The sequence below is a fragment of the Sodiomyces alkalinus genome, assembly GCF_003711515.1.
Source record: "Sodiomyces alkalinus F11 unplaced genomic scaffold SODALscaffold_1, whole genome shotgun sequence".
Classification (NCBI taxonomy): domain Eukaryota; kingdom Fungi; phylum Ascomycota; class Sordariomycetes; order Glomerellales; family Plectosphaerellaceae; genus Sodiomyces; species Sodiomyces alkalinus.
In genome coordinates this window covers 1108952-1132885 of record NW_021167079.1, presented here as the reverse complement: position 1 = coordinate 1132885, position 23934 = coordinate 1108952, and the positions used below count along the sequence as shown (strand labels likewise).

The 23934-nt window shown below is 53.2% G+C and overlaps 9 protein-coding genes across 9 annotated transcripts; 3 read left to right on the top strand and 6 right to left on the bottom strand.

Moving 5' to 3' along the window:
* Positions 1–2547: 2547 nt before the first annotated feature.
* On the bottom strand, positions 2548–5352 carry SODALDRAFT_326209 (hypothetical protein). The gene is made up of 3 exons (XM_028610113.1): positions 4944–5352; positions 4451–4846; positions 2548–4383 (listed from the first exon to the last, which is right to left on the bottom strand). Exons 1-3 carry the CDS (start codon positions 5083–5085, stop codon positions 2681–2683), a joined length of 2241 nt encoding a protein of 746 aa, XP_028469851.1. The 5' UTR covers positions 5086–5352; the 3' UTR covers positions 2548–2680.
* Positions 5353–6718: 1366 nt separating this feature from the next.
* On the bottom strand, positions 6719–8293 carry SODALDRAFT_347137 (hypothetical protein; the record flags this gene model as incomplete). Its single annotated transcript, XM_028613287.1, has 1 exon — positions 6719–8293. The coding sequence occupies one exon, from the start codon at positions 8291–8293 to the stop codon at positions 7124–7126; it is 1170 nt and encodes a 389-aa protein (XP_028469850.1). The 3' UTR covers positions 6719–7123.
* A 525-nt stretch (positions 8294–8818) lies between these two features.
* SODALDRAFT_341617 (ribosomal protein S19e) lies at positions 8819–9964 on the bottom strand (the record flags this gene model as incomplete). The annotated part of the gene is made up of 4 exons (XM_028613046.1): positions 8819–9040; positions 9142–9447; positions 9545–9608; positions 9932–9964. 4 exons carry the CDS (start codon positions 9962–9964, stop codon positions 8979–8981), a joined length of 465 nt encoding a protein of 154 aa, XP_028469849.1. The 3' UTR covers positions 8819–8978.
* Positions 9965–10319: 355 nt separating this feature from the next.
* On the bottom strand, positions 10320–12068 carry SODALDRAFT_326205 (Zinc/iron permease). The gene has a single exon (XM_028610112.1). The coding sequence runs from the start codon at positions 11613–11615 to the stop codon at positions 10437–10439; it is 1179 nt and encodes a 392-aa protein (XP_028469848.1). The 5' UTR covers positions 11616–12068; the 3' UTR covers positions 10320–10436.
* A 677-nt stretch (positions 12069–12745) lies between these two features.
* On the bottom strand, positions 12746–14707 carry SODALDRAFT_326203 (hypothetical protein). Its single transcript, XM_028610111.1, has 2 exons — positions 14282–14707; positions 12746–14194 (listed from the first exon to the last, which is right to left on the bottom strand). Exons 1-2 carry the CDS (start codon positions 14376–14378, stop codon positions 12993–12995), a joined length of 1299 nt encoding a protein of 432 aa, XP_028469847.1. The 5' UTR covers positions 14379–14707; the 3' UTR covers positions 12746–12992.
* A 1696-nt stretch (positions 14708–16403) lies between these two features.
* SODALDRAFT_303048 (acyl-protein thioesterase) lies at positions 16404–17502 on the top strand (the record flags this gene model as incomplete). The annotated part of the gene is made up of 2 exons (XM_028608945.1): positions 16404–16826; positions 16875–17502. 2 exons carry the CDS (start codon positions 16404–16406, stop codon positions 17247–17249), a joined length of 798 nt encoding a protein of 265 aa, XP_028469846.1. The 3' UTR covers positions 17250–17502.
* A 777-nt stretch (positions 17503–18279) lies between these two features.
* SODALDRAFT_326200 (hypothetical protein) lies at positions 18280–19435 on the top strand. Its single transcript, XM_028610110.1, has one exon. It carries the CDS (start codon positions 18342–18344, stop codon positions 19059–19061), a length of 720 nt encoding a protein of 239 aa, XP_028469845.1. The 5' UTR covers positions 18280–18341; the 3' UTR covers positions 19062–19435.
* Positions 19436–19927: 492 nt separating this feature from the next.
* On the top strand, positions 19928–20830 carry SODALDRAFT_347131 (hypothetical protein; the record flags this gene model as incomplete). Its single annotated transcript, XM_028613286.1, has 2 exons — positions 19928–20044; positions 20180–20830. 2 exons carry the CDS (start codon positions 19928–19930, stop codon positions 20828–20830), a joined length of 768 nt encoding a protein of 255 aa, XP_028469844.1.
* Positions 20831–21329: 499 nt separating this feature from the next.
* Positions 21330–23207, bottom strand: SODALDRAFT_318805 (high-affinity methionine permease; the record flags this gene model as incomplete). The annotated part of the gene is made up of 3 exons (XM_028609407.1): positions 21330–21759; positions 21857–22973; positions 23093–23207. The coding sequence occupies 3 exons, from the start codon at positions 23205–23207 to the stop codon at positions 21330–21332; spliced, it is 1662 nt and encodes a 553-aa protein (XP_028469843.1).
* Positions 23208–23934: the final 727 nt, after the last annotated feature.

The following is a 23934-nucleotide window of genomic DNA, read 5'->3' as shown; positions in this document are numbered from 1 at the left end:
TAATAATAATAATAATAATAATAATAATAATAATAATAATAATAATAATAATAATAATAATAATAATAATAATAATAATAATAATAATAATAATAGTAATAATAAATAACCCTATTCGATAAGGAGAGGTACTACCTCTAAGACTTCTCTAAAATAGAATAAAGGCGGCTATCCCTTAAGGAGAGGTTTAACCGCCTCTATGCCGGGTACCGTAGCGTTATTAAACGCGTTTTCGGTGTATTAGAGAGGTCCTTTCGAATCCTTAACGGGAAGGCACCTAAATATAGCCTCGAAAAGCAGATCGAAATCGTGTACGCCGTGACTAGTATCTAGAACTTCGTTAGGGCTATACATAATAGTAATTACTTATTAGCTACTAGATTTACTAAGGAGGAGGAAAAAAGACTATTAGCGTTAGCCGCAGCGCGGGCTAATTATATAATTAGGGATAGAACAAGCCTATAGATACGATACTGTATATCGAAGATAATTAAGTAATAGTAGTAGTTATTATAGTTATATAAAAAATAAAGAGGTTATTATTAAAAAGAAAAGGGTTAAAGGATTAATATATTAACGATATATTAACTACTACTATATATAACCATTAAAACAGCAGATAAGATAAAGCTTTACCCCGTACTATACCTATATAGGTAGGCGGTAGCTAGTTTCGACTAATTAAATAGCTAGAAAATAAGACTAATCCGACTTCAGATCTATAACGCTACGCCTACCTCGCCTTCTACTACTAGTACTATTACTACTAGTACTATCACTTCTAATAACCTCTTTAATAAATCTATGCTTCTATAAAAACCTCTTTTTTAATCCTTTCGTCGGTAATAAGTTAAATATCGCCGCTAGGTTTGGACGTGCGGCGAAATACTCGCTAACGTTAATAAGACTATTATCGCCTCCTAACTCCTCCTTAAACTACGTATAGTAATTAAGGATAGCCTTCTCCTAGTACGGCGCGTTTTAGCGTATAGATATCGCGACTAGGCTAGTTAAAATAGAGTTATTAGCTACCTCCCTCGGCTCCTTTTTACGGTAACGCTATAGAGTAATATTAAGAAGATCGTTATAAGAGATAGGTAAGCCTTCTCTGCTGCTATTATTAGGATCCTATTATTACTTTTTACTACGTTTACGAGCTAACGATTACGACTATAAAGGCGTGGATACTAATTACTAACGCTTATGTTTATCTAGCTCGTAAACGTCGATAATATTCTGACCTATCGTGATAGTATCAGGCTAAATATAGATTAAGAGGCTCTTTACCTATCGTATACCGTGCCTACGGATACGCTTACTAATATCGCCGTATTTAGCTTTAAAGATATCCTACTATTTATTACTCGCTTCGATTATACCGCTCTTATCGTCGTAGTTATTAACGCCGGACTTATTAATAAGTGTTAGCGCCGCCCGTAGCTCCTTTTCCTTATTATTAAGCTTTAATATTATCGCGCTAACTAATAGGAGAGCTAAGGGGAATATCTTTTATATTTTAGGCAGGATTATACCTAGTACCGACTACTTAGCTAACCTCTTATTACTAGTCGTGAAAAGAGTATTATCACAATAAGCAGTAAGTATCCGTTTAAAGAGATCACGTTTAATATTATCGGTCTAGACTATACGTAAGGATTATTTATTAGATAAAGGAGTGCTAGCCTTAAACATAGGGCGCTCTAGTAAGGTGGTTTTTTAACTATACCTATCCTTTTCGGGTGTATCGTTATTATTAGAGGCGTTTAATCTAATAGTATCCCTCCCTTATATAGAAAGCGGCGGCTAGATATCTTACGTTAGCTCCTAGTCGATATCCTGTGCTAGTTAAGTCGCGATATCCCCGGATTTCGGATTAGGTATATTATCTATAGATCTCTCTATAATATCCTCCACGTTAATAGAACCTAGGCCGGCTATCGATAAATATAGAAGTTCCTACGATATTTAATAATAGCTAAAAGACGATGGTTTTATATCTAAATAATATAACCCCGCACTACAGATCGGTTCGATATTTGCCCGAGGGGATATCTGCATTTTTACATAAAAAGATACATTAACGCTAAGGGCCGGCTTTAAAATAGGGTCTTAGCTGTGTTTATACCCTATATAAAAATAAGGGAGTTTTCTAACTAATAGTTGAGATTGTCGAACGGGGCCTAAGTAATTAGTAAGGTACCTAACGGAGAAGCTTACAGAGTTCTTCGAATAATGGGTCTAAAAATAAGTCTTAAATTTGTTCGTATCTGGTACATTAGCTAGAGCATTTATGCAGTCATTCATCCTACTGATGTCTAGTACAGAGTACCTCGCATTACAGTAACCCTGGGTATCTGTACTTCGACCCCGTAGTCAGGCCCCGCAAATGTTGAGTTGATGCAGCCAATCACATTGTTTTCTTCCAGATAAGCATTTCAGTCAAGCAATCAGCCGAGCCTTGGGGACCTTATCAGCATTGCAGAACTCATACTACCCAAGGGAGACATTACCTTATTAGGTACCTTTATTACTTACATTGGTCATCAGGTCTTCGTACAAAATCGAGGGGTGCGCTGCTCCGTCTCCATGGGAATGTCATTAATCAATCAAAGATTATGTAAATAGGACACGAGATTATGACAACTAGGAAAAGGACGCCAAGTCGCGTCGTTCTATACGACTATACCAAGAAAACAGCCGTAAACACGCTCATCACAACAGCGAACACGACTCCGCCTACCCTAGAAGCAGCACTGTCATCGTCTCCATTTCCGTTCCCGTTCCCGTTCCCGTTCCCATTGCCATTGCCATTCCCACTGCCACCGCTCCCGTCGGGTGAACCGGTGGGCGGCCTATCCGAGACGTCACCGGGACCTGGCGTCCAAGTAAACTGGGAGACCACGTCCTGGGAGAACGGGAGGACGCTGTCGCCCATGGTATTGTCATCGTTGGTGGTCGACCCCCTCACGCAGGGCGCGCCGTGCCACTTGACGTCCGCCGCGGCCGCCCAGAGCGCCGTCATGTTGGTGAGCGTCTCCCACGTGTAGAACAGCTTGCAGTTGGCCGCCTCGTACACGAACTGCAGCGGCGTGCCGGCGTCGTCCTCGGGCAGGTGCACGTTGGCCGAGTTGATCACGCCCGGGATGACGCCCGGCCCGGCCAGGGGAGGGTACACCATCTCGAACGGGGTGACGTCCAGGTCCGCGGGCGGGTCCCTCCTCCTGCTCAGCGTGTTGAACACGTTCACCGGCTCGGTTATGTCGATGACCGGGCCGCCCTTGGTGCCGCCGATGGCCTGCATGGGCGCCTCGATGGGGCGGCCGCCCATGGCGATCACCTGCACGCCGAGCAGGCGCGACATCAGGCCCACGGCCAGCGCGCACGCCGACGCGCAGAACCCGTCGGTGACGATGACCGTGTCCTCCGGCGTGAACCAGTCGATCAAGTCATCTGTCCGGAAGACGCGCTCGAGCACGGCCAGGATGTTCGGCTGGTACACGTCGGTAAACTGGTCGCCCAGGATGGTCTCCAGCTCGTAAAAATCGTCCCAGTTGCGGAAGGATCCGAGATCCTCATCCACGGCGTAGTTGATGTCAAAGGTCGAGATCATGTCCTCGCCAAGCTCCTCCGCCGTCCTGCCCATCCATTCGAGCACCGGGTTGGCCCGGGCCCGCAGGGGAAGGTTGACGGTCGCGTTCGGGAAGATGGACAAGTACATGGACAGCAGGTTGCCGAGAGCGCCGCCGCCGTTGCCCTGGAAATCGATGACGAGACGGTTCGCGCCGCGCCTCTTGGCGGCCCGGGTGAACCGTATGCAGACCTCCTCGAACTCGATCATGTCCTCCTCGGTCGTCTGTTCGTACATCGGCGACAAGAAGCTTTTTACGGCGAGGACGGCCGTGTCGTCGAGGTTGCTACGCTCGAATGCGTAACCGGTCAGGTAGTCCTGGCTGTGGCGAATGAAGGGCTCCGGGTAGCCTTCGAGGTCGAGAATTCGGCGGGGCCTGGGGTCGGCATATCCCATTTCGGAGCGGGAATCGAAGTCGGGCACCTCGAACACGTTGTGCACGTCTCGGCCCGATTCGATGCCGGTGAAGTCGCCGATGAGGAAGGCCTGATTTTCGACGGTGATATCGGTCCCGTTGGTGAATGCGATGACGCTCTCGTCTGGCAGGACCCCGTGGAAGAAAACGTTGGAGGAGAGAGTGACGCCGATGTTGTCCAGAGCGGCGCTCCAGACCTGCGAGTTATACGACGCGTCGGGGTCCTGGCACCTGTCGTTATCCACGGCCCGCTGCTGGAGCCAGTCCGTGATAGGCGTGCCGTCAAATGACTCGACACTGGACGGCGTGTATCCTCTCCGCTCGCTCTCCAGGTAGTCGGCTGGGTGAAGGAAACAGGATTAGCTGCTATCTCCGGGGTAGACATTCTCAAAGAGAAAGCAACGTACATAGTAGGTAGACCTCAGGGAGGCTGGTGCCGTCCTCGGAAATGGAGATGAACCGGGCCGGGGTGGAGAATTCCGCCAGGACGGTAAGAGCGGGCGTGTAGCCGAGGTGGCCCTCGCGAGGTTTAACATTGATGAGACGGTATAGGTCGGTAATGAACTCGTACTGGTTGTCGTAGTTGCCGTTCTCGAGCATCGACGACATGTTACGCAGCCCACCCAAGACGTCGACACCGGGGAACATGTATCCTGGAGGAGGGTCGGCCAGGATGCCGATCGTGCTTTGAAACTCGAGCCATGGGATAAAATACTCGATGAGCTGTTGGTCGCGCTCGACGTCCAGGGGGACCGAGTTTAAGCATTCGTACGCCACCGACGGCTTCACAATGGGAAAGGTGCCTGGGAGCGAGCAGGAAGTCATAACATGTTAGCCTGTCGTACTTCGTCCCCTCCCCTCCCCCCTTCTTTCAAGTTGTAGCGACCTCCAAACACTCACCAGTAGAGCTGCCGGCCTCCTCATACGCGGCCGCGAGTTGCGCGCAAGCATTGGAAGAGGATTGCCGTCTGGCTGGTACGGTGGCGGCGGCGGCTAGGCTGAAGGGTATCACACCCGCAGCTAGAGCGTTGAGTCTAACCATGAGTATTTCGATAAGAAGCAGACGGCCCAGGATATGGGGCGAACTGCGCTGGTCTGAAGGAGCGACGGAATAAGCGAAGGAGGGCGTGAAGATCACGGAAAGCAAACAAAAACTAAAGAAATAGGTAGAAGAAAAGAAAACAAATACTTAAGTAACCGACAAAGATGCCGGGAAATCAATGATGGGACGAAACACAAAATCAGGGGCAAACCGAGAAAGAATGGTCACGACACGGGTGCAGAAGGCGTGGCGTGGAAGATCTTTTGTATTCGTCTTCTCATGACTCCCAAATTTCTCTGCCAATCGAAGGAGCGGAAACCCTGGGGAATCATATTATAGGAGAAGCAGGGAACTGCTTGTCACATCTTCGTCTCGTTGGATGTCTGTGATGATCGTGGGGCTTAGACCCCTGGATGTGACCCCCCTGTCGTTGGTATGGCATTGCCTGCAGCTAACCGACCCCCGACCAAGAGCCCAGAAAGGGCCCCTATTCGTGCTTGCCGGAGCCTCGGCTCTGGGGGCATGGCATGGGACCGGTAAGGCTAAAAGTTGCGCTGCCCGATTTAGCCACCAGGGCAGGACGAGACGGTTGCTGGACCCATATTGGGGGGGGGGGCGTTCCTCCGGAAAGGGGATGTGATGGACGAAGTGCGTTGTACAACTGTAGGTAGTACGAATAGCGTCAGGATGGGCACAACATCTGTCAAGTCAAAGACTCAGTGACCTAATCCAGGTCCATCTCGTTATTCGAAAGGCTTCCTGCGGCGACCCGTTGATCGTCAAGCGAAGATGTCGTACCAGATTAGCGAACTGCATCCGGGGTTTTTTCTTTTTTTTTTTCTTTTCCTTCGTCGTCTTCGAAACAGACGAGAGAGAACAAGACCCCCGGGATCCCGGAAAAGGCTAACAAGAATCGAACTAAGCAAAACAGAACACTCTGGTTATGCTTGGCATTGCTTCTTGGCGTAAATTGGCTCCTGCAGATAACTGGCTCCCTGGCTGCCTGGAGGGCGGCAAACCCGCCCCCCCTCCCCGAATACCAAGCACGGAAGTGCCTCATGTGCTGTCTTGGCAACGCGGCCATGCCAGACCAAGCCATCAGGAGGCAACTCCAACTCCTTGGGCCAAACGCAGGGCAGTGTCGTCGAACGTGAGTGGACAAGGCGAAAAGAAGCAGCATATCGATTAGCCTTCTTCGAAGCAGGCAGTCAGGAAAATGCAATGTGCAGAAATTGCAAGGCAACAGCCGACAATTGAGACATCCTTCAGAGGAAAAAGGAGTACAAGTTTGTTTGGGAGTAAGCACTAATAAGGCAGACGACGGGAAATTGTGCCGATGCCTTAATTAGCTACCTACTACCTACCTATACAAAGTAGAAGGTACCTCCCTAAGCGTTGAATCCTTGTTGAATGTGGCTTGCGACACGAACCGTTGTGCTCTCGGTTAATTTAGCAGCCACTAAGGCAAAAATCAAGCCACAGGCACATCAAGCCCCTCCTCAGGAGTCGTCCGTCTTACGTGTACGTGTACAACTGTACACTGTGAAAACACAAGACCAACCTAGCAGGATTATGTAAGGAATCGTGTCAATTGTAGGAATCTGTTGTTGGGCTAATCCAAAGTAGGATTTGGCCATGGTACTTATTACCTTATACACAGTTGTTCTCCCTAGGTAGCAAAATACTGTTCCTTTGTTGTACCCAAGCCACCATCAGACTCCACTGACTCTCCAGCGCAGACAAAAGGGCGGTCTTGGCTGTGCTGAGCCGATACAGTTTTACCTTGGAAGCTTACATACACTTTTCACCACGTGCAGGTGCCCCCCACCCCCGATCACACCGAACACGAAACGGCGCCCTCCTTTTCTTGACCCCTCAAGACATCCGTTGGCCTTCGCAAACCCAAGCTCCCAATGTGTGAGCTCCCGTACCTGTGGTATTCCTTAGCACGTCGCCCTATCATGGACCGCAAATGGTGTACAGACCAGAGCAATTCTTCTCGAATACGTAGTTCTTCTCTCTGGCTTGTCGGATGGCACTAGTCGCTTCTCTGTGCTCTCGACTGCGGTGATGTACTAGGCGTAAAAATCTCCGCCGTGGGAGGTAGTGGCTTCCGCTTGAAGAGCGGCTCGCGGGCGCGCTTTATCATTCGCCGGGTGCGCTGGAACGAGAAGGACTTTAACCCCTCGGAGAATTGCTCTACCACCTCAGATGTTGGAGGGGGAGGAGTCGGCGCATCGTCTTCTCTTTCACATCGTGTCTCCACCACTAACCCATTATTCTCCGTGAGCTCGGCATCGGTGAAAGTCTCGCCATGATACTCAACAGGGTTATTGACGACTTCCGACGCGGTCCCAAGAACCTGAATATCCGTACGCGTCGTGGAAGAAGGCACAGGTAGCCGTTGTACAAGGTGCTGGATCTTGAACCTGAACTTGATCCCGCTCACGTTACCCAGCCGCTGGACAAATACGGGGCATAAAGAGCAGTATTTCCTCGAGATGGGGATGTCGAATTGGGCGTGTTCACCCGGTTGTTCGTGTTGTATAGCCTCTCGGAGCTGTCTTATCTGACCGGCAGTCGCGTACCGCCCGGTACGGATACCATACGCCTTAAGCATGGTATACAGGGCGAAAACCGCCAGCTTCTTCTCCACGTGCGAGGAGTGGTAGTTGCCTTGTTTGGCCGTTTCACGGCCGGATCCTGCTTTTCCAGCCCCATCGTATATAGAGCCGAGCGGGAGCTTCAACATAGGCGCGAGTCTTTTGACGCGGTCCCGCCAGATTGTCTTCCACAGAATTCGAGGCGTCTTGTTCGTGGTATCCCGCGGGGCGCTAATCATGCTCGTACTAGTCGTAAGCATGATGATCGTTTGCCTATACATCAAGGCGCCTATAACGGCCTTCTGAGTGAACGCCGTCAAGACGTCACTCGCAACCCCTAGGCTATTGTTTGGTACCGAGATGGTGAATGCAGTTGTCATCACGGGTTTGTACACCGTAATGATAGGGCATCCGTTCTCATTTCGGCCTTTACAAAACACGAGGCCGTTTTGGTTGTTTTCGTCGATGCCTGCGACTCCTCGATCGTTGCTGTCCGGAAGGCCGGCGCCAGCGACCGTAGGCTCCAGCGGCGGGTCGGAACTGAAAAAGTAACTCGTGTCCTCGTTGCCTGTCACCATGGAAGGTGACCTTTCGTGTGAGGTCATGCTGTTAGGACGAAGCCCTACGTGCTACATAATATTTCTTGGTAAGTTGAGGTGTGAAGGCAGAGAACACAGTAGAGCAGCCTTACCGGCCTTGAACGGATGGGGGAAGATTCAGAGAGGCCAGGCAACCGTTAGGAGTCGAGAATCAGAGACCGCCGAAGGGAGCTTTGATGACCGACGTAACCGCCACCGCTGTCGAAGTGCCGGAAAGAAGTGAATGAGGATGGAAGAAAAAGGTTGTTGGTAAACCCAAACGGCGAACATAATCTAAGTAGGGAACTGCAACAGAGGAAGGACGTAGTAGGAACAGTCGCAACTGGTGAAGTAGGCACATAGAGCCGGCGGGGGAAAGAGGGTGGTCTCAAGGCAAGGCCTTGATTCCAAAAGGCATCACAGGTTCACCGTATCGAGGAAAAGGGGGCAGTTGCTTCGGAGGGGAGGGTCAGCTGACGGGAAATAACAGGAAAGAGAAGATGTGGTACGGAGCACGGCAGAGGCTAGAAACCCCATTAGGGTCTTGAAGTTGTTGGGGGAAGACCAACGACTACGGGACGTTGTATTGGGGTTCAAAAATGGTCAATAATCATGATTCCTTTTCAGACGCCTAACCCAATGCCCGCCGTTGCCATGAACCTAACCGAGCCGAACGTCAAAACCGCATAATCGTTGGTGCGGTAGGGGATATCTACTCATCGTCCTCCTCAGACTCCTCCTCCTCCTCAGCCTCAGCAGTGGTCTGGGCAATACCTAGATGCAGGATTAGCGACCAGCTCTCTTCGGGATGGAAAGTCTCTTGACGGAAAAAGGGAAGAAAATTCGAGTTACAAGGGGGAGGAGGAAAAACTCACGGTCCAAGTCACGCTGCCCAGACTCGGTGATGCGGCGACCGCCCTTCTCCTCGTTCTGCTCAACGACACCAATCTTCTCAAGAGCCTGGAGAACCTTGCGGTCGACGCTGCCAGAGGCGTCAGCGTGGTGCGAGGGGCGCACACCGCGGTTCTTGGCGGAGCCGTGGACCTTGCGGAGACGGCCGACACCGACCGACTTGCGGAGGTAGACCTGGCGAGCGACGGAGGCGGCGCGGACGTAGAACCAGTCAATGTCCTGAGGGGGGAGTTCCTTGCCGTGGCCGGTCTTGACGATATCGACCCAGCCTAGTCGAGAGTTAGCCTGGAGGGTTGCACCCGATGAGGGGGGAGGGGACAAAAAAAATGAAAAATGAAAGACAAAGAAAAATCCGTGGAGGCATACCAGGAATGGGCAGCTTGCCCTGGCGCTTCAGGAAAGCCGCGTAGGAAGTGATGAACTTCTGCGCCTGTTCGGGAAGAAGAAACACCAATTAGCAATGATTCCGTCGTCGGAGATCTTTCGATCCCCTCGCGCCTGCTCCCTTCCTCATTGTAGCCCCATTGTATTCACTCCTCGTTGGCCGCGTGCCGCCGTTGCGAGCTGCGAGACTTCGAGAAGCATGGTGTCTTCATATCCCGTATGTTGTCGAAATCGCAATTTGTAGGTCGGTCGAGGCGGCCAACTTCGGAGGAACGGTCTCGAGTAGGTTGTTGTCCATTTTTCCTCCTTTTGCCTTTCTTTTTTCGCTGGCTTCTGTTGGGGACCTTGCGGGAATTGTAATCAACCTACATCGACATCGCGAACGGTAACGCCGCCAGCCATTTTTTCGGTGTTGTCGGGGGATTGAGGGTACTGGTGGGTTGGTGTGTTGTCTGCGATGTGAAGATCGAAAATCGAGGTTGAACCAGTCGACCCGCAAAAAGAATTTGGCATGTGGTGGTGCACTGGGAGTTGCAAGTCTTGGCGGTCTAGGGCTTGCCCCTGTGAACAAGGGCTAAGTCACGTGATATGAATCTCCGACAATAACTGTGTTCATAATCTCCAAAGACACTGTCAGAGACTCGGTTGCACTCAGCATGTTACTGTTCAAGTCCATAGTCAAAGAGAAATGTTATGCATTTACAGAATTCACTTTATTTAATGAGGACACTATGGTATTGTTAAAGATGCATGTGGTTTCCTGTATGCTTCTTAAGGTCTCTCCGACAGCGAAGGGCCATGGATATGGAGGCTAGGCAGGCTATGCGCGCATTTCTCCCTTATGGTTCTCTACTCCTGGAAAGCAAACCACACTTCATGCCCAGTTCGCCAACAAAGCCATGCCTCCCGTCCCAGCCAAGATGCACGCAAAGGCACTAAGCTGGGCTCTCAACGGGCTGCTTCTCATCTCCGGATTCAACAAGAACTCATGTGCCAGCAACTCCACAAGACCGGTGTACATCAAGATGCCTGCGCTAATCGCGTCGAAAATACCAGTGATAAGGAGCTGGTCTGCCGCGCTCCTGGGCTGGGCAACCAAGCCGACGACTGTACCGATGGGTGTGGAGACGGCGAAGAGGCAGGCGCACATGTAGGGAAGCCACCAGCGGTTTCTGGGCCAGGGAGCGTCGGCCAGGCGAGCACCGAGGCCGAGACCTTCGAGAAGCTGGTGGAATACCATCGCGATCAGCAGGACGGTCAAGTTGGAAGTCGTGGCGAGGACGAGACCGATCAAGACGCTGTGGAAGACGATGCCGAATTCGAGGATCGACACAGCTGTAAGTTGACTGACAAGGCCGGGGTGGTCTTCTGCAGATTTCTTGTGCGGGTCGCCTTGTGTGGCGACGATCGTACGCTCGGATTCGGCCGGGGAGGATCCTCCATCGTCCTGACAATGCTGAGACGACGGATTGTCGGCATTGTTGGTCCTGTCCCGCCCGTTACCTCTCACATGCTGCTGCTCCAAATGCGAATAGGCTTCCTCGGGTAACAGGAACACCCGCGACGCGCTGCTGGCGTTATTGGAGCCGCGGTGGCCGAAATGCGTGACAAGAATCTCAGCGAGAAACATGCTCATGACGGTCATCAAGGCGATGAAGAAAGCCCAGTCAAACCTCCCCAATCTCCGACGCGCACATTCGTGGCCCAGCTCCGCCGCGGCCGGTGCCATGAGATGCATCCAGGCCGTGCTAATGATCACGCCGCTCCCCACGAACTTCGACCCAAAGAGCATCGCCTTGGCGAAGCCGCCCTTCGCGAATTTTCTTAGTAGAATTGGAAGCAAAGCCCCGATGAGTGAGGAGACTAAGATGATGAAAATTGAAGCGATGCGGAGGTGCATGTCGGTCCGGTCGGCCGGCGCGGCGTTGCAGTTCGAGTCAACATCGTCATGATCCACGGTGATGGGGTTGGGATACCGCTTTGATTCGAAAACGTGTTGCTGGTGAGAGTCGGGAGGCACTTCCCCTAAGTTGCTTCTGCTGTGCAGCTGCATCTTGTCTACCTTATCTCCGGGTTAATACATCGAATGAGGGTTGTAGCCATACTCAGTACATGTAGGCAGAGTGAAAGAATGTGGCCGAAACAGAGGTTGGTATTCTCCTACCATATCCGTCGGCGGCGTTCTCGGGGACGACTTTGAGATGCGATTATGGTCCTAGTTTCCTCCTGACCACGACTTGGTTCGGTGGCGCTTGGGGATACGTGGCTCGAGGGGTCTCTCTACCTTACGGAGGTAGAAGTAGCGCTGGTCGCTCGTTGCAACTGCCCCTTGCTGGAGATTAAATGTGAGGAAGAAGGGGAGGGGAGGTTCACTTTTGATTTTGCAGCGCATAGCGAACGAGGTCCAGAGTAAAAAGCAAAGTCTGACATCCGGGCTATGTGGAACATTTAGGTCATGAGACTCCGGACGGGTAAAGGGGGTTTGCCGATTTACATGGGCCGGAGATCCTGCCGCCTTCTCAATCACCCGTCCGGATCGGATCGGTAGCTACCCGTCATACTACCAGGCACTATGTATGTTCGGGGAAGGAGTTACCGAGAAAAACTCGGCACCGGTCTTTGCAAGGCCATCAAGGTTCCCGGCGTCTTTAAGTACCTTAAGCCGCATTAACCTCGTGTCCATCCACGTAGGTACAGAGGAAGTACATAGATACCAAGAAAAGACTGCGCAGAGCTACGTGTAAAGCTACAAAATATGGCATGAAACCATGGCGTCTTCACTCGGATATCGGTTAGTGCTCATTCTCCTTCTCAGGAGAGAAGGCCCAGACCCTGAGGAAAGCATCATCAGTCTTCTCGAAGTGACTATAAAAGGAATAAGGGACATGTCATCTAACAAGGAGAAACAAATAGAAAGGCCATGGACGATTCCTGGCCGGAAGCTAAAGTAGCCGGACGTTAGCCCCCGCTCGGCTGACAGACGTCTACCTTTACCTTACCTACCTTACCTAAGGTACCTTATGGAGATCCCAAGGCTGTGCGGAAGAGAGCCCCTGAATGATGACCAAAGTAAGGTAGGCAACCAGTCACCTACGTAAGCCAGAGACCAGTGACATTAGCTCAGCCACAGGGAAAACATCCCCTGTTTGGCGGGATGTGTGGAGGGAAGACCCTTCAACCACCCACTATATATCTATGTAGCTCGCTTTACGCGTCAAGAGGTTCTCCCGACCAGCATGATGAGCTGGTATTGATATGGAATATCCGAACTGACAGATGTTATTTACTGAAGTTCCTTATCTCTCGCACCTTCTAGTTTTGATGTTGTATCATGCTCTGCCGCTTCTCGCTCCCCGATGCAGATATCATGACAATGCCATATATATATATATATATATATACAGTCCTAATACCACCGCTCTTCTTTGCATCATGAGGAGAACTGAACTTCTAAACCGAGCGTTCGGAATGGGGACTCCGAATGCCTAAGGTCAATACCGCTGCCCAAGCTGAATAGCAGCGATTTGGCTCTTCCTTCCCACATCAGCCCGATCCTCAGATTTTGGTCCAACCGCGCCTTGAGCACGCCGGTATACTCGTCGTCCGACGTCCCCGCGCCTTCGGATTTCTGCGACGTTACTGCCTTCTCCACCTCCTCCGGATCATCCAACCTCCACTCCAGCTTCGCCTGGAAACTCCTTTCCCTGACGAGCTTCTCCACCGAGGCGACTGGTGCAGTGGGTATCGGTGGGCGCTTCCTCCACAGCTCCATGCCCACAGCCCAATCACTCTCGTAGCTGAACACGTTGAAGTCAAACTTGGTCGCCAGGCTGCAGTTTCGGCCTGCCATGAGTGCGTACGTGGCGCAGACGTTGCCCATGAGCGGGTTCAGCGTCAAGGTGGCCGTGAGCGGCGTGCCGCGGTGGGCGGGCAGCGTGGCGAAGCGCGCGCCCAAGCTCACGCCGCCGGACTTGTTCAGCGTTCCGTAGTAGATCTCCCCGCCAGCACTGAAGCGGCCGTATATGCGCTCCCTGGCTTCGTCGGCGCCGCCGTTGCCCGTCACGACCGGTAAAGGAGGGGCAGGCGGCGACGACGGGACCACGCCGGCGTCGTCGACTTCGTTCCCGAAATTATAGAGCCCGCGCAGACCGAGCAGGCCGCCGTCGGAAGAAGCGAGCCCTTCGAGCGAGTACCGCCCCACATCGTACTGGGCTAATCCCAGGAGGGTGCCGCCGTCCCGGAGGAAGTGGCCCGAGACGGCGCTGAGCTGGAGCTGGAGAGCGGGGGTGACGCGCCGTATCACGAGGGCTTCGAGGAGGGATTGCGGCAGGTAGAGACGGCCGTAGAGAAGTGAGGCGGCGGCGGGACTATGCAGCGGGTAGGGCGTGAGCTGGTCTTCGCCGCGACGAGGGAGAGCGGGGAGGGGTCGGTAGGACTGGAAGAGGGTTGCTAGCGGGGTGCGGTCGGATTGCGGCGTGAGGTGGACGTCGAGGGGGACTGAAGAGTATAGGTAGGATATGGAACCATCGACGACGCCGATTGAACCGAGCTGGTACGACGTCGCAAAGTTGGGCGACGCTAGGGAAGAGAGGGTCAGGCGGACGCCGATGGGGGTCGGGAAATTGAGGAGCGCTGAGACGATGAGGATGAACTCAAGTCAGCTGGTCCGTCTTGGTTTGGTAGACGATATCGGTGAGATGTTTGGGGAAGTGGGGGTACCATTCGCAGTTGAGTTCAGGGACGAGTAAGAGCTCTCGCGGTTCCAATCTGTGGCATCATAGAACGCGCTCCGGACGTAGTCCATGAACTCGTGCATCTTGTCCGGAGAGAGAAGCCCGGTGTGCGACTTCTTCGGTGGTCTCCCAGTGTCACCAGACCAAGGGAGCTAAGCGGGAACGATTCATGTCTGTGAAAGGACCCGAGGGAGGTCTGCCAGGCATCCGGCATGGAACGCGCAACTCGACGAAGCTTTTGTGATCTCTTCGTGGACGATGGGTCAGACGTTTGACTTTATTGGCCAAGATGCTCGCGGGGGTGGATGAGACATGGTCCGTGCTCATTCTCATTGCTGGGTGTCAAGATTCTTATCTTATCAACCGTTCGGAAGGTGATTACCTTACCTTATGTAAGGTAGGTAGGTATACGGACGTATCCGTGCTGCTGAGAGTGATTAGGTATTATCATGGAGTACAGTGCTCAGTACGGTAAGGTACGGAGGACTCCGTAGATTGCGGTGTCACCACTGGGGAGCCTTAAAGTCCCCACGCCCAAAATGTGGACAAGTGCGGACAAGTACGTAAAATCCCAATGACGCGCCGGGGCAGCTTGGCCTTTGTAACACCACTGTATCCTCCTTTAAGGTATAAATCACGCAAACAAATGAGAGCCCTTCAATTCCTCCATGTAAGTATTAGACAGTCACGCGGCAGAGAAGTCCGGAAATTACCCTAACTTCTCGATCACATCGCTGCCGTTCGATTTCAGATGACAGGCCAAGCCCAACCTAGTATGATACGCATGCATGCTTTTCTCGGCGATATACCGGACGCCCATCAGACTGGCGCCTGCCTACCAATACGGGGTATTCACAGAGTAAAGTAGTGTACAACCAAAAAACCCCCAAGACCCCACGCAGAGCTTAGCCGGCGGCATCTTTCTGATACATCGTGGAATATTCACCAGTCCCTCGGGTCGATTTTGGCCGCCGAATTAGGGACTCCCCTCTTCTTTTCTTTTTTTTTTTTCCTCTACTATACTTTTGTCTTTTTCTATCGTTCTTTCTTTTCTTCTTCCTTCCCCCCACTTCTTCTTTTTCTCGACTGTGGTGTTGAAGAATTGGCAAGCGTGACCCATGCCCATGCCTGTCACCCAGCACTACGCTCTGACCAACTGCACATGACTAGATCGGGAAATATCAGGCTCTATGGACGAGACGAGACGGCCCGTTGGCGCGGGTGCCTTGTGTCCAGCAGTTGCATCCGTGTTCTGGACCGAAATTCCCTTCCCTTTCCCTCGACTATCATTTCACTGCCCCCCGCCGCTAAATTTTCGGGCTTGGCAAAATAGAGCAAACAAACAGAAAGAAAACACGAAAGAAACCATGAGCAAATGATGGACCCAACTCCAGTTGCCTGTAATAAAAGTGTACGGGTAAAGCTTAAATCTGTAAAGAGAACACAACAGAAGATTGGGCCACCGGGCCATGCAGGGCTGGACCCCGTCCGGTCGCCCAAATCTTCCATCTCGGCCGTTTCGATGTCTTCGTCGCACAGTGACTCTTGGCATTTGCCTACTGCCGTGTTTCCCCGGGGCCCCACGGGAGAAACCTGAGAGACGGTCCAAAAGGGTCCAGACCATTATCTGTGCAGGCGCCATCGGGGCGGCCCCCTCTCCTCCCCCTCGCTCTTGCCCGCCTCCGTTTTCTGACTGGGCATACACCGACCGTCTGGCCCTTCTTTTCCTTATCCCAGGAGGCTTTTCTCGGTCGACTCACCGTCTTCCTTTTCTCGCATCTTCTTCCCCCTTCACCCCTCTCTCTTAAATTTTGTGTCTCGCGGAACCCTGAGCGAGGAGGAGGGGCATTTTCCACAACACCTCTCCCCCGATACGATGCGTTGGGAGCCGACTGGAAACGATCACTTTAGCCAAGCAGCTCGAGCTCGCACCCGAACACAACGAGATTTGACAATATTCGGATGGACCTGGGCCATTGCCCAGAGATAACATCTATTCTTACATCCTTCTTCTGCAAACCGAACGATACGCAAAGAGCGCCAGCACATACTCTCTTTTCATCGGCCCAGTGGTTTCGAGTCTTGACGCTCAACCGCTCACCACCGACATGGATCTCGCCTTGGTCACCTTTCCGCCCGTGACGGAACATACTCACACAGTCGTCTTCCTTCACGGACGGGGCGGAACTGCCAAATCACTCGCCGCTTCCCTGCATTCCTCGCCAACGTCGCAGGGCCTTTCCCTGCCGGCCGCCTTCCCATCGTTCCGCTGGGTCTTCCCCCAAGCGAAGTATAGCTACCGCGCCGCCAACCCCATCGAGTACATCTCCCAGTGGTTCGACTCATGGAATCTCCAGGACTTTTCCGAGCGCGCAGAGGTGCAGGTCGAGGGCCTACGGGAGAGCGTGGCGCTAATACGCCGCCTTCTCCGCGACGAGGCGCAACTGCTGGGAGGCCGGTGGGACAGGATCGTCCTCGCAGGGATCAGTCAGGGTGCCGCTACGTCAATGCACACGCTTTTTAACCTCAGGGTTCCGACGCCAGATGACGCGAACCACACAGGACACGCAGACGGAGAGACGGACGCGAATATGAATGGGAACCGACTAGGGGGCGTTCCGAGGCTAGGTGCCGTGGTGGGCTTCTCTTGCAGGATACCGTTCCCCGGGGGTACATTGGCAGAGAAACGACAGCTTTTGAACCTGGAAGACGTCCCGGAGGACAACGAAGTGATCCGGAACACGCCTGTGCTCCTGGAGCATTGCGCCGATGATCCGCTAATCAAGGTGGACTTGGGCCGGGACCTGCGGGATCAACTGGAAAGCTACGGGTCGCCAATTACGTGGAAGGAGTACCCAGACGGAGGCCACTGGTTCAACTGGCCAACCGGCATGGACGACGTCGTCCAATTCCTGCACCGCGAGTTACGTCTCGGGGAAGAGCTAAGAACATAGCATTCGCTCATCGTTTTTTAAGACGCGATGCAGGGGACGGCGATAACGATGGGGGGGATCCTGGGAGGGCTACAATGTAGACCCTGCTAGGGCCGGATGGTGCAGTTCTGGAAACGGGAGAGGACAAAAATATGCGATAACACACGGCACGACGCAGTGCCCGGTCTAGACTACGTTCTCGGTTATAGGAGTAATGGCTTGGTGGGAAAATGGGGAAATGGAGAAGCAACGCTCTGGTTAGATTGGGAGAGGCATCCTGGAGTTGACTGAAGCACTCACGAATAATATAATCATGCTGCAAAACCAAGAGGTTAATTGATACCGTCAATCGATATAAGTTCCACGGATTTGACTCTTTCACCCGTGCTTCTACTCCGACTTGTACTATTTTCGTAGTACCTAAGGTATTTTGAATTTGGAGACTCTAGATAGGCACCTTAAAGACAGCGCTTTCGAATTATATTCTATACACCATCCCGAATCGCGGGAAAGAAAGAAAGACGTCCGGATTATACCTAAGGTATACGCACATAGGTCTCGAACCTTTGCGGAACAATTGTGACCGCAGTCTAGGTCCCCGCTGACAGGTGCTTTGGAGAGATAACGTGAGCCGTGAGAGAGAAGAAATAAGACCCTCGATGGCCGTTCTTCGTCCTCTTGTCAGCCCCATTTCAGACACGTACTGGCGAAGTTAGATGCTTATCTGACTGCCTTCCTGGCTGGTATTATGTTCACTGGCGACCCCGAGGGCGCATTGCCGGCGCATTGGCCTGGAGTGTGAGGGAATGCAGGACGAAGAAGATGCATCTTCCAGAAGATAATCTCCAGCATCAAACAATCTCGCTAAGCAAATCTCGCTACCTAGGTAAAAAGGAAGCAGTCCGAGTGGACGGGAAGACAAAACGAAGACAATACAAGGTTACGTAATATGCTCTGGATAATCATGTGACTTCGCGACGTTGGCGTGTCCCCCATCAATCGAAGACACGTCGGCCAGTCAACAACCCCGCGTCTCGAGCAAGTCGGCGAAATTGGAATCGTTGCTTGTCATTTCCGTTCATCTCGAAGTGTAACCGCGTTACTCGACTAATCATGGCGAGAATAACCCGCTCAACAGCCAAGACGCTTGCTCGAATGCCAACGGCGACCGCAACATCACCTTCCATTCCCACCGTGGCGATGTCATCGTCGATCCCATCAACCCCATCTAGCGGTCCATCTCCCTCTAGCACCTCCACCTCCTCTTCCCCATCTCTCCCAACCCTTCTGTTCGAAACGGCAGCGGCATTTGATGCCTGGCTCTCAGAAAACCACGCCACCTCCCCAGGACTCCTGATGAAGATCGCCAAAAAAGGGGCGCCCGAGCCTTCCATAACCTACGACGAAGCCGTTGATACGGCCCTCTGCCACGGCTGGATTGACGGACAGCGCAATGCCCTCTCCGAGCACCACTTCATCCAGCGGTTTACCCGGCGCCGCAAGAAAAGTGTCTGGTCCCGCCGCAATGTCGAGAAAGTGGCGGCTCTCACGAAGGCGGGTCGTATGCGACCCGCAGGTCAGCAGCAGGTGGATGCCGCGAAGGCGGATGGACGGTGGGACAGCGCCTACGCGGGGCAACGGAGTATCACTGTGCCCGAGGACCTTCGCGTCGCTTTGGAGGCGACTCCCTCTGCACAGCAATATTTTGGGGGATTGAACAAGACCCTGCGGTATCGTGTCCTCGTGAGGATCGAGATGGCCAAGACCCCCGGGACGAGGAAGAAACTGGTGAGGCGGTATGTGGAGATTCTTGGGCAGGGAAGGACACCCTGAAGATGGACTTTTAAGGTGTGAGGCGAAGTTGCTGGGGCTTTGAATTTATTGACTGAACGGCGGGTTGCATGGGACTCCATCTACGGACCTCCTCATTGAAGGTCCATGAGGTCTGTCGGGATCATCTCCAGGAAACCTGGCGAAATTTTGAAATGCAGGCTGTACTACCTATGATGCGGTTGAAGCAGAAGCAGAGCCTGATGAGCAGACTGGGGTAGGCAAAGGACCAACAAGACACGACAATGTTACTTTATAGGCCCGAAGGTATGCCCCTGAGAAAAGCCATGGAGGGTTATGCACCTCTTCGGCATTGATGTACTTGTTTGATATTCTAGTTCTTTCCCCAGTAAGCGCCACCAGAAAGATAATGGTCCTGCTTTCTCTCGCTGCCTTTGAGGCACTGCAAAAGTTTATCCTCTTGTACCAAGACAAGGTTTACCAAGACAAGGTTGAATGAAGGATCTATCAGCCTGCGAGCTCTTGGATACCTCTTTCTGTGACGTTTGTCCTTCGTTGACACCATTGTCCCCGTATATTTGAACTTTACACGGGCTGTGCGGCTCGTCGGGAATTCTGAACATGTCAGTTCTTCATCACTACCACAGAGCCATACCGTTATTACCAAGTCTACCGTAATAACGTGGGCTGTATTATCTAGGTATGTAGCTATTACTGCTCCTTTTTCGAAGGGAAGATTAGTGTCTCCGTCTGGGGCCTGGGCATTGGACTGAGTGGTGTCGACTAATTCAATTTGCATATTTGCCAGTCTTCAGCTTACCCTCATTCGACCATACAAAGAGCCCGGCTGTAGATGACAGTCGGCTGGATTTGCGCTTTTCACCGAGCACCGCCAGACTTTTTCTGCCATGGCACCCAATGATAGAATCGGCGAGCAGGGGGCCAGTGATGATTCTACAGGCCCTCGGCATCAACAGCGTCAGGAAGGTCAGGTATTTTCAAATGCTAAGAGCGTTGAGTTACAAGTACGTTGAACCACTACAAATTACCTACACTACGCCTCTCATGTTCACTTTTCTACCTGCTCCCTCACATACATAGGGCCTTGCCTCCATCTCTCTGATAAAGCCGCCACTAACACGCTCCTTCTACTCTGCCAGAGTGCAGCCAGCCAGGACCAGCCGGCTGAAACGCCAACGACACCAGCAGAACAGCAGGAGAGTCCCGCTGAAACAGAGGAACTTAACAGGGCGTACGACCGGCCGAGCGCCCAATTCCAGGCCGCCGGCACCGGAACCTTTCCACTTCCGGGGCTTGAGATACTGATTGGGACTCGTTCCGCCGAGACCCCGACGATCCCCTCCTTCGTCTTTCCGGAGCCCATCATTCCCCTTCAGGGAAGCCCAGGCCCGACACCCGCCGGAGGGGGCAACACTGCGGGCGGCCTGATCACGTCCGAGCACATTGTCGAGAACCGTCTCTCCTCTTGGCGATGGAACTTTCCGCGGCCGGAGCCCTTATCGTCTGACCCTCTTCCACCCATACGGGATTCCAAACAAGAGGCGGGTTCCGACGAGGTCGATGGTATCGATGACAATAGCCACGGCGCCGGAGGGCTGGCAAGGGATGATGCCTCGCCTGATGTAAACACGCCGGACGAGGGCTGTGATGTCAGGGAAGATGATGAGGCGGCGGGGCACCTCATCTTCGAGTCCTTGGATCAAGGCTCGCTAAGAAGTGTCATTTTTACTAGCGCCGCCATTACTGTCGTTGCAGTCGGCGTTTTTCTGCTTTGGCGCCGCCATCGCTAGGTGAATTCGAGGGCTCGCCTAGATCTCGAGAATGAGAAAGGACGGACGTTGAAGTAGTACAGCGGGATTCCACCATGATGGTGCAGAGAGCTGGTAAGCTAGGTGAATAAGGCGAGCGAGAACACACTGTCATTGTCCAGGGCGGAGCTTTTGTTTTGGTTCTTAACTTGCACAGGGTTGTTTCTGGTCCAGCGGATTGGGCATTATCGTTACAATTCGGAGAGAAATTAAATGACAGCGGAGGCTTCTTCTCCCCCACCTATCCTGGGGTTACGAGTCTGCAGTTCATAAAACTGCCCAGTTTGTTCTCCTTGAACATCTTCTTGGTGACAGGGGTATATTTACCCAACTAGTATTATGTCTATCGGACGAAAGCAGGCTACACAAAAAGCAAGGGTGGTACAGCGCCATATGTGGTATCCAACAATATCATGAGCAAAAAGTCTCCCTATCCCACAGCCAAATCAAGATGTAACGGACGGAAACATCCTCAACCAGTCTACTGGCTATTGCCCTCTGCAATAGCTCCATCATCGGAGGCAGTAGAGCCAAGAGGCCGCCTAAAGAAGACGTTACGCTCCCAGCCATCAATGTCATCGACGACAACCTCGCGCACGAGCTCGTATTTGCCGACCTTGGGGAGGATGACGGCCCAGAAGAGCCAATAGACGCCGCCCAGGAAGATGATGCCGAAGCCGACAACGCAGTGGATCCAGTAGGGAAGCTCGGCGTACTGGTTCTGGTCCGGGGTGGGAGGGGGGACGAACGGAGCGATGACGAGGTACAGGTTGCTGAGGAAGAAGAAGCCAATAACGGGGAGGGTGGCGCTGAAGGGAGGGTTCCAGCTGAGGGCGGCGCGGTTGAAGTAGAGGTAGGCGAGGCCGGCGGCGACGAAGGTGTTGACGATGGCGAGAGGGTAGGAGATGAGGCTAAGACGAATGTTAGTTATCGGGTAACGATCACCCGGAAAGGAGGTGGCTGTGGGAGAGGGATTTATATGGTGTAGACGGGGAAGTAAAGACTTACTTCAGAATGAAGTTGTAGGCATCGCCAGGCGGGGGAGCAAGCATGACAATGACGCAGATGAGCCAATGCTCGAAGAGACCGGCGAGAGGAGCGTTGAAGGGACGGTTGCTGGCCCAGAGGCGAGAAAAGGGCAAGATGCCCTCGCGACCGAGTTCCTGGACGATGCGGCCTTGGGAGAAGATGACGGACAAGACGTTTCCAAAGGCCGAGAGGGCGACGAAGACGGAAAGGGCACGCTCGGCGGTTCCGCCGAGGACGTTGCGGAAGAGGAGAGCAGCCACAAGACGGCCCGAGTTGAGGATGTCGTCCTTGGGGACGGCGGCGAAGTAGGCAATGTTGATGAGCATGTAGATGACGGAGATGGCGCCCAGGGCGAGGGGGAGGGCGATCTTGAGGGTCCGGACGGGGTTCTTGGTCTCGCTGAGGGCATAGTTGGCGTTGCTGTAGCCGAGGTAGGACCAGATGACGTTGTAGAGCGAGGTGACGACGCCGTAGCCCGAAGCGGTGGTGCCCTCGAAGGCGTTGTGGAAGTTGTTGAAGTCGTTGGGGATCTTCAGGTGGCCGCCCAGGGCGACGAAGCCGGCGATGATCATGATGGCGACGATGGTCAGCTTGACCCAGCCCAGGAAGTTCTGCAGGTGCAGGCCCCATTTGAGGGCGGTGCCGTGGATGAGGAAGGCGACGGTGATGCAGGCGAGGCCGACGGCGCGCTGGTTCCAGCGGTCGATCTCGACGCTGGCGGCGTGCAGGATGTACTCGCCGAAGACGACGGAGTTGCCGGCGGCCCAGCCGAGGAGGACGACGTAGCCGGCGTACAGGCCGGTGACGAGGAAGCGGGGCTTGCGGTAGACGAACTCGAGGTAGTTCTTCTCGCCGCCGTTCTTGGGGATGGCGGTTCCGAACTCGAGGTAGACGGCGCTACCGGCGCAGGCGATGAGCATGCCGGCTACCCACATGAAGAGGGCCAGGCCGACGGACCCGGAGAGGCCGAGGATGCTGCCCGGGGTGGCGAAGATACCGGTGCCGACGATGCGGTTGAAGATCAGGAAGGCGGCGGAGATGATGCCGATCTGGCGCTTCGCTTCGCGTTTCTGTTCGATCTGGCCTGTAGTAGAGGCTGCGTTTCAGTATACGGACGACCCGATGGATGGATAGATGCATGCATGTATGTATGTGCGTATGTGTGCATGTATGTATATTATGCAGTCGATAGGAGAGAAACTGAATCAAACTTACCGACTTCGCTGTCACGGTCGTCGACAGTGGCCAAGAGGCCATCCTTATTCTCGATACCGCCTGAAGACCCGGGGGCCGACTCGGCGAGGACCCGAGGAGCAAAGCTGTCCGACATGGTAGGCAATGTGTCCGTGCCTGTACGGTGTACCCTGACCACACAAACGGTTGTGAAGTTACGGTAGGAATCGACTTCGACGGGGGGTTCAAGTAGCTTGATATCCGTTGCGTAACTGTCCTCTGCCGGGGACTGAGATGCGGATGATCAAGGCAATAAAGCCAGACGAGGACCGTGGGACAAGGTGAGAAGGGAAGGGAACCAAGGACGAGACGACAGAATGATTGGAGCTAGAAAGGGTCCGGTCCAGAAGAGCTTTATATTTTTTAAAAGAGGAACTAAAAGAGTGCCGATCAAAGGGGCCAGGGCGAACAGGTACGGCGCCGCAGGGCAGGGGCGGACCGCCACGCCAAGGGAGACGGATTGATCCACGGACCCATGGTGAACTTGCGGCTGGGTCACTGCTCCTCGTGAGGGCTTTGTGGGCGGGATGTTTGGCAACGTTGGCGAGGGGAACACCACGCGGTACGAGGGACGGCGGAAATGAGACGAAGAGCCACGCTGATGGCGCAAACGACGGAACGGGAAGCTCAGAAGCTCCGGTGCGTCGAGGCTCGGGTTGCGTGATGGCTCCCAAGACCGCCACTATGCGAAGACTCGACGGCTTGGGAAATTCCATAAATTAGATGGTGCCCAAGCTGATGAACGGAACGAATGCGGACATGGTCATAGTGACAGGGTCTATGATGTGCTGCGTGGGTTGTTGGTTGTTGGTTGTTGGGTTTGG

Bases quoted from the DNA above. Each gene is read 5' to 3' on its own strand.
- SODALDRAFT_326205 (XM_028610112.1), bottom strand. From the start codon at position 11,615: ATGCAGCTGCACAGCAGAAGCAACTTAGGGGAAGTGCCTCCCGACTCT.
- SODALDRAFT_326209 (XM_028610113.1), bottom strand. From the start codon at position 5,085: ATGGTTAGACTCAACGCTCTAGCTGCGGGTGTGATACCCTTCAGCCTA. The intron at 4,847-4,943 runs GTGAGTGTTTGG...GCTCGCTCCCAG, and splicing joins GGAGGCCGGCAGCTCTACTG to GCACCTTTCCCATTGTGAAG. The intron at 4,384-4,450 runs GTACGTTGCTTT...TCCTTCACCCAG, and splicing joins CCCTGAGGTCTACCTACTAT to CCGACTACCTGGAGAGCGAG.
- SODALDRAFT_326203 (XM_028610111.1), bottom strand. From the start codon at position 14,378: ATGCACGAGTTCATGGACTACGTCCGGAGCGCGTTCTATGATGCCACA. The intron at 14,195-14,281 runs GTACCCCCACTT...TCATCGTCTCAG, and splicing joins CCTGAACTCAACTGCGAATG to CGCTCCTCAATTTCCCGACC.
- SODALDRAFT_326200 (XM_028610110.1), top strand. From the start codon at position 18,342: ATGGCGAGAATAACCCGCTCAACAGCCAAGACGCTTGCTCGAATGCCA.